Raw genomic sequence first — 8,254 nt, 5'->3', positions numbered from 1 at the left:
TGTTTGCCTCTGTGGCTTTGAGACAGGCTCAGGATCTGCTTTGCTAGGCCACCACACAGGCTCACAGACTGCAGGGAGAAGAGGCTTCTCTTACCAGCCTCAGGTGGTTGCATGAGAAGCTGATGCTCCTCAGAGTGGTGTTCTGAGCCAGGACCTGGGAGAACACTGCTGCGGTGGGCTCTGACAGGTTATTACTTCCCAGATGGAGGGATCTGAGACTCTTGTTGGTCAGCAGGGCACGGCCAATCGCCTCCCCGCCTTTGTCATCCACGAAGTTGAGGCGCAGGTTCAGGGAGGTCAGGGTGGAGCTCTCAGCCAGGCCTTGAGCAAGAGCCTGAGCCCCCAGGTGACAGATCTGGTTGTTACACAGATTGAGGATTTGTAGTCTGTTGTGGCTGATCATCTTGCCAAGAGCTTGTGCCCCGTGGTCCCCAATGAGATTGTGGGACAAGTCCAGCTCCAACAAGCAAGGGTGGTACTGCAAGTTACGGGCCAGGAGCTTGACCTTGTCGTCATCCACTTTGCTTCGTGTCAGCTTGAAAACCTGTGGGCATAAAAACCAGGGTCACTACCACAGCCAATGCTTTGGACTGAGCTTTGTACAAGATCATAATAGAATTAAACCTATGGTCCATCAGAGAGGATTCATCTCCCTTCACTTCAGACACCTTCAGCTAGCAGGCTCAAGCAATTGCTTTCCTAGAGGACAGATACTTCCAGCAAGCAGGGCATGCCACTGATGTCCCACGCCTATTCTAGGGTTTGCCTCCTGGAAATGCCTGTTCCTCTCCTCTGACTGCAAAAGATCTCTAACTGGGGGCTAAATTAAAGCAACGTAAAGCTGTCCAAATATCTACAGCAACTAGCAGCAGAACCCACCCCAGATCACAGATGACCCTTGTCTGAATGAGCATGTGCACCAGTGGTAACCACAGCACAATGTCCTGTGTGGTTGGGGCATCTTAATAACCACAAGAAAGGTAATTTCTCTTCTGGAAGCCATATTTCCCAAAGCATGCCAGTCTGTGGGGAGTTCATCCAGCTCACTCTGGCTCCACTCTGGAGAGCAATACCCACTGATGTTTTGGAGGGGCTGAGTATCTGCACTGCAGTTGCCACAGAGCTGAAGATACTGTTAGTGCTTAGGTGGAAAATCCCTCACTGCTCTAAGGCAATTGTGAATGTTTCCCCATGCTATTCCTGGAGGTCTTTGATCCTCTGGGAGAGGCTGACATGCATTTACTGATCAAAACTACCAAAAACTCCTTACGGAAAGCTCCATCTGGACTTTTCCTCTCCTTCCTCCCAGAACTATATGAGGAGTTACAACAGTGGAGTGCTGCTGCCCCTTACACTACAGGCAACAAGTTTTGTGGGAGCAAGTATTTTTCTTACTGATCCTCTGACAACCCATTCTAACAAGGACATGGCAGAACAAGATACTCAGCACTAGGCCAGCAGGTTAGCATTTCTGCACTCTGACAGGGTCTGTAACTTGCAAAAGGAATGGTGCTACCAGCAAGCAAAACCGGTCCCTGTATTTCTATCCACAGGCAATTTGAAGACCTAGCTGAGGGAGTAAGGTTCGGTTTGAGGTATATTACTTTCAAGTTACGGCACATCTTCACTGCAGCAGCCAAGTTGGAGCAATCCAGCTCAGTGAAGTTAAAGAGGCTCCACTCAAAGTTCATGCCACAGGTCTTCACACCATAAGTGAGATGAAGTTCTTCAAGGTGAGGGAGATCAGGAATGAGATCTCTCAGGTCATAGTGATGCATGTAGACCTCGCCAAGTTCAGCATCATCCTCTGTGTCAGAGAGGTCACTGCTCTCCTCCTTTTGATCCACCCGCAGAGGTGGCAGGAACTGATCAATCTCCAGTTTCCGCACGTAGCCTTGGCAGAGCGGGATGAGCTCTAGGACCTCGTTGGGGTCTGTGGTGTTAGGGATGAAAAACTTCAGAATGTTCTCCAGGTGACGTTCAAAGAACATCCGTTTCCAGCTGCCTCCGTAGTAGGAGACGTCACACACTTGCCAGCGCTCCATGCAGCACCTCTTCCAGTAGTCCTCATGGCTTATTGTATTGGCAGTCACAGTGAGTGGAAGGCTCGTGGAGAGCCTGTCCACCACCTTCTTTTGGTCCTCAGGCAGAAGACAGTTCAAAATAGGGTTGTCTGGAAGAGTTAAAAAGAATGAGAGGTTGGTCTGGGCATAGGAACAATTGCTGGCACTACGGTTCTGCCCGCGCCCCCAGCTATGTGCTCATGCCCTCCCCTCTGATGGTACTGGCTCTCTCCTCGGTTGCCAGAAGCTGGAGCACAGAACTAAGTTGGCAGAAGACATGTAGGATTCATTTGTACATTTCCATATATGATTTCTCACTTCTACAATGAAACATCAGTGTAATTTGCTTTACTCTCATAATATTTGGGAACTGCACCAGAAACTGAGCTCCCCATTTAAAATTTAAACTTAGTTTGAATGCAGTTTCTATTCAAAGCACGAATTCTGCTCTCAAGAGAACAAATTCAACCTTACAGTGATGGGAGAACTTGGCCTGCCATTTGCTGAACTTTCTCCCTTTTGGTTTCTAAGCGTATTGAAGATCAGTGTTTGAGAACAACTGTGTGCTTTTCATGCACACAGTGCACGTGCCTATTTCCTTGTGCCTCTTTGTCTTAATTCAAGCATTGGTCTTACCTCAAATTGATTCCTGTTCCTTTTTGCTGAGACACACTCCTAGCTTTTATGTCTACCTTGTTGAAATAAAAGTTCTGTTTTCCCAGGTCTCTTTCACCTGAGTCTCCTTCCCTAAGTCTCAGCCGTCTTCTCTGGTGGAAGTTCTTTGTGGCAAGAAATGCCAGAGAAAGCCATGTGTACTCACACCATGAATATTTGGTTAAGTGTACAGTTGTATTGAGTAACATAAATCAGTGGAGAAACCTATCTGTGTGTGGGAAACCAGATTATGAAACACAAACTGGGGTTAGCTTTATATTTCCTCTGTTTCTGGGACATTCCCTTCCTAAGAACACTGACAGTTTTACCACAGCCTCTTCCTGGAGTCTGCAGCTGACACTGCAGTGACCTTCTCTGCAAAGGCCCATGACACAAGCAGAGGTGGGACACGTGGGCAGGGCTGGGCAAGCTTCACTCAGGCTCACTCAGGCCCCATCATGGGCAAGGTGCAGCCTCCCAGCTCAGGTAACAGCACAAGGGTCCCCATGAAAATGAGCACACTGCTTTTATCTATGCACACTGCAGGTCCAATGCATTTGGCATCAAACTGACTGATCAGGCTGCTGGGACTGCAAGGTTGTCCCAGCTCAGACCCTCAAGTACCATCAGCTCCTGGCATAATGCAGCACTGAGCTCCTCTGTACTGTCTTACTGCCCCAGTGTGGACGTAGCCTTAAAATTATCTTTGGTCTTTGCTGCCACTTCACTGGGTCAGCCAAAAAGACAGGTAGGCCCTTCTTTTCCCCCTCCCAGTCAGTTCTCAGATGAGACACACTACTTCTTTTGCTGTGTTTCATCAGTCCACCTGCTTCAAAAGCACATTCCCTGCCTGAGGATATAACTTGTCACATCACCACCAAAAGCCATGCAGGAGGGCTGAGCCTGTGAGTACAATACTGAGAGGATAGCTCCTCTGGGCAGGGAGCCATTCTCCATCTCTTTGCACAGCACTCAGTACAACAGGGCTCCATCCTCGAGTGCTACCCTACTGTCTGTATGAATCGAGAGCAGGAAACAGCAACTGCACAGCCCTGGTCCTGGTTGAGGTGAGTCCAGAAGAGCATGGATGGAACAAGATGTGATAGAGGAAGGTCAGTACAGAGTCACATCCTGGACTGCAGCCCAGAGGACTACAGCCATCCCTGGAGTGTACAAATACATACTTAGCAACTAAACAGTTTGTTTAACTGGCTGCCCAAGGGGATATTTCTCCCCATCTGTTCCTTTGGCAGGGCTGCATGCCACACTGCCTTTCAGATGCATCTGCCTGCCTTGTTGACCCTCTGCTCCCTGGGACTGACTCTCTCTCCATGAGTCCTAGAGTAAATGAGCTCCCACTTACTTTGGAAATTGTGAGCGATGTGCTGGAGGCAGAGCTCAGTGAGGGGGGGGACAGTGACCAGGGACCAACTGGGATCCTCAGTGATGCAGCGGCGTACGTAGAATGAGCCATCAGCGGCGTTGGCCTCAGGTGGGCATGGTGAGGGAATGGCTCTGCTCTTGTCAGCAGCTGCTGGCTGCTCCATCCTTGCTCAGGACCTACTTCTCCTTGAGGAGAAGCAAGGGGAAAATTCCTTGAGAGTCACCACTACGTGGTTACCTGCAAAAGAAAATGGTAGCTTTAGAAAGAAGCCTGCAATATTAATGGTCAGCTCACACTGCTCTGCTGTAACACCTTGCCCTTTGCCTGCCTCCTCTGCTTTGGACTGGAAGCACTGCAGCCAAACAACTATTACTCAGCCTCATCTTTATACCCTGCCCTGTGCAAAGAGGTCTCTAGGCACCACATGTAATAAGGACATAATAACGTGGTGTTAATTCAGAGTGCTGTTGAAGAGGATGGACAGGAATTGATTGTTTACTGTCTTTTCCAATAAAAGTAATAGGGGAAGCTGGCAGGAGCTAGGCTTAAAGCAAAGGGTTCTTCACACAGGCTGTAGTTGAGCTGGGGAATTCCTTGCCACAGGATGCTGTGGACATTAGGAGTCTGTGCAGACTCTAAGAAAGGTACATGGAAGAGAAACCCTTTGAGAATGATGAAATACACAGAAGTCATGTGGCTCAGTGTGAGCAGCTGAACACAGCTGGAGGTGGGGAGAGTGCTGGAGGAAAGAACACACACTTGCATTGTTTTCCACTCTTCTCCAGGTGTCTGCTTCTAGCCACTGTCAGATATGGGTTTTTGAGCAGCTATCCCCTGGTTTGATTCGATATGCCCGTTCTTATGGCTCTCTAAAGACAGATGCTTTACAGATGCATACATTATAAATGTATTCTTTTCCTGCTTTTCTCCATTATTCTCTGGCTGAACTCCTTCCAAACATCCATTAACTGATGAGATGGGTCAGACCTGTTCAGACCACACTGACCCTAAGCATATGAGCTAAAAGCCTGGAGCAGAAGGAAGGATGCCTGGTCCTATTAACTTTGCAGAGCCTTCCCCTTCCATTTGCTGTTTCCTACTCCAACCTCAAGGCCAGCACTCTCACAATTCCACATGTGTAGTTATTGCCTGGAAGTCCTAATGGTTCTCTAACCAGCCAGTCTGAAAGAGGCAGAAAAGACACCAGGAAGGAATCATCCACTTAAGTTCTGGGTTCCACAAGAGCATCTAGGTCTGGTGAGCATTCCCCAGGGCATACAGACCCATGCTGATCCTTACTGGGGCTAACTGGACTTCACAGGGCTGCAGCACAGGGCTGGGCAGTTCCAGGCTGCAGGACACCTGCAAGAAGCATGAGACAGAGGTGGACGGCAATGTCAGAGGTGAGAACACCGTCCTGCAAGTCCAGGAGGATATCTCAGGGCAATGGTGGCCTCACGCCACCACAGGGTCAAAGGATCCTGTGGAAGGATAACTGCCATGAAGTATCTTTGGCCACCATATCCCTCATCTGAAGGGCTGTTTGATCCCAACCAGCTCCTCTTTTGTGAGGGAAGAGAGGAGATCTGTGATGTGAAACACTGAGGTCTAGAAAAGAGGAGCAAATTATTCTTGCTGTGACTATGTCAGCAAAGGCTTCTTCAAATGCACTTGAGGCAGGCCTGAGAGTGACAGTCAGGAAAGGGTGGAGATGGCAGTGGCAGGGCATTCTCTGGCCCAAAGCAGGAGGATGAAGGGTGCCAAGGGCAGGGAAGCTGTATTTCCTGGGAGGCAGTAGTGTACAGATGACAAAGGTAAAGGCTGTAGAAAATGGGAGCCTGATCTGATGAAGGGTGGATGTGGAAGGAGAAGGAATGAGTGGTAGGAGGCCCTGAGGATGGACTGGGAGTCCTTTCCCTACAAAGGTCCTTGTACCCTAAGGAAGGTGCTGTGATGATGGGCCACCTTTCAGGGGAAGAGACCTGATTCTCCACAGCACCCTAACCCAGCTGAGACCCAGCTCCTGGTGCTCCATGGACTCCAGTGGAAGGGCAAAGCACAGCTAGAAGGCAGTGAGGTGGCATTAATAGAAGTGCCTGGAAAAATTGTTTTCTCCTTGCTCAGTCCTTTGTCCTATTCAAAAAGCATCTGTATCATTTTGTCCCCCAGGCCAGTCACAGCTGATTGGAGCTTCTGATGGCTTTCCTGACCTTTTGGAAACAATGATTAAAGGCCAGCTGTTGGGGAGAGCCAGTGCAGCATTGGTGGCCTAGGATTGTTTCCTGTCTGTTCCAGCAGATGATTGGATTGCATGTTTACTGATGGCAGATTGATTTTCAGAGGGTAGATAACCCATGGCACACTGCTGAATGGGCTCCAAGAGTCGGGGCAGGGGACACAGCTGCCCTGAGGCAGAGCTGCCCAGGCTGCTGAGCTTTCCCTTGATCTGAGCCCCAGAGCAGTCAGCTCAGCTGACTCCACCATGCCCACTTGTCACTCACTACGAAGCCAACAGCAGTGAGACTGCAAATCCGCAAAGCTTCCAGATCTACCCCATGCCTGTGGTGCCAGGTCTGACACTGAGCCACTGCTCCCCGTACATCCATTCCCACCACACCAGCGTGGTGAACACATCTGCCAGGTGCCCTTGCCACCAGGGGAAGGGCCTCCTTCACTGCTCACCCCCTCTGCCTCGGCTGCAGGAGTCTCACCCAGCCAGAGCTGAGACTCTAAGCCAGTTTCCAGAGCCGGGTTTGCTAAGCACATATTTAAACACAGGGGTAGAGCTGTAATTCACTATCAATAAACCAAGTCAACACTGTTAATGCACGCTCCTTCCCACCCACTCTAAATACACATCAGTCGCCTATCCTAAAAAGACTTTATTAGACAATATATAATGAACAGAGCCACATAGTAAATTCCCAGATTCTGTCATTTAACACCCAGATCAGACTGAAAAGTAAATAATGCTAGAAGTTCTTAAAAAAATAAAGGAAATCACACTTCCCTTCCCAGGAGGAACTCACAAATCTACTCACACAACCAAATTGTGCTGCTACTAACATGCCTAACAAACCTTCTTCAGCTGAACCTGTTTTGATCTGGAAATAAAATATTTTTGCTCTTTTCATTCACACCAAATCCCAGAGAGACCAAAAAAGAAGAGCTGCATGGAAACTGGTGACCTTTGGTTGATGCTCCTACCAACATTACAGAGATCCAAGAAATGGAACAACTGTAAACACTGTGCTCACTGGAGAGTTTGTAAGAGCAGGATAAATTATTTCTGAGGGTGGTTATGCCCCAGCCAAGATTGCATTTGCACTGAAATTCTGTCTGCCCATTAATTGAGGAAGCTCTTAGGCCACTGCAGCAGCACCCTGAAAATTCCAGTTGTTGTGCAGGTGCGCTGACCTTAATGCTGTTACCTGTACTCCAGGCAAGTGGTCCTGAGTCTGGCTAACACCACTTATCCCACTGACACCTGTGGGGACCTGCCATGCTCTGTGGAACTTCCAAAGGCTAATGCTAATGCTAAGTGTGCATTAGGACACCGTGTTGCAGGCTAATCCAGGGCCCGAGACATTGCAATAGGCTTTAAGTGAGTTTTTTAAAAAAAAAAAAAGCAGAAGTCCAATGAGGAATCTATTTAGCTTTGGATATAATGAAATTTGTCTGTAATGGGAAATTGGGCAGAGTGAGGCCAGCTGGCCGTTTGGGAATTTGGTTAATGTCACCGCTGTAATCCTGGCGGTGTCAAGGGCCAAAACTGTGCTCCTGGATCTGTGTCAGCATGACCTGGGAATGGCCACTGCCCCAGTGGGATGCCAGAAAAACCAAAGCCCTTTCGGACCTGAGCACTGCCCACCGCAGCCCCCGGCGGCTCGGCTCGGGGTGCCTTTCCCCAGGATAACAAGGAGCACGCCGGGATGCTGCTGAACGCCGCGGCCCCCGCCAGCCCCACCAGCCCCGCTCCACGGCATGCCGGCCCTGCGCTCCCCTGCCAGCCAAGAGACCCGAGAGGGCGGGCAGCCCCTCAGCGCGGCCGCTTCGTTACGAGCCAGACCTGCGAACCGCCGGGGAAGAGCCGGGCCGCGGGCGCTGCTGTCCCCAGCCCCGGCACCGCCGGGGGCACCGGGCCGGGAACGCG

At 49.8% G+C, this 8,254-nt stretch overlaps 1 protein-coding gene across 1 annotated transcript in view; it reads right to left on the bottom strand.

Moving 5' to 3' along the window:
- The window catches only part of TCTE1 (t-complex-associated-testis-expressed 1), a 15,220-nt gene extending 6,966 nt beyond the window's left edge, over positions 1-8,254 (bottom strand). The window contains exons 1-4 of the mRNA XM_033056561.1: positions 8,171-8,254; positions 4,081-4,338; positions 1,605-2,173; positions 95-544 (exon numbers count right to left, since the gene is read on the bottom strand). Of these exons, the coding sequence (XP_032912452.1) occupies positions 95-544; positions 1,605-2,173; positions 4,081-4,264 (1,203 nt within the window). The 5' untranslated portion in view covers positions 4,265-4,338; positions 8,171-8,254. The remainder of the gene's footprint in view (positions 1-94; positions 545-1,604; positions 2,174-4,080; positions 4,339-8,170) is intronic.

This window comes from Catharus ustulatus, chromosome 3 (genome assembly GCF_009819885.2).
Source record: "Catharus ustulatus isolate bCatUst1 chromosome 3, bCatUst1.pri.v2, whole genome shotgun sequence".
NCBI lineage: Eukaryota > Metazoa > Chordata > Aves > Passeriformes > Turdidae > Catharus > Catharus ustulatus.
Note: the sequence above shows the minus strand (reverse complement) of the source record. Positions and strands in the feature narration are given on the sequence as shown.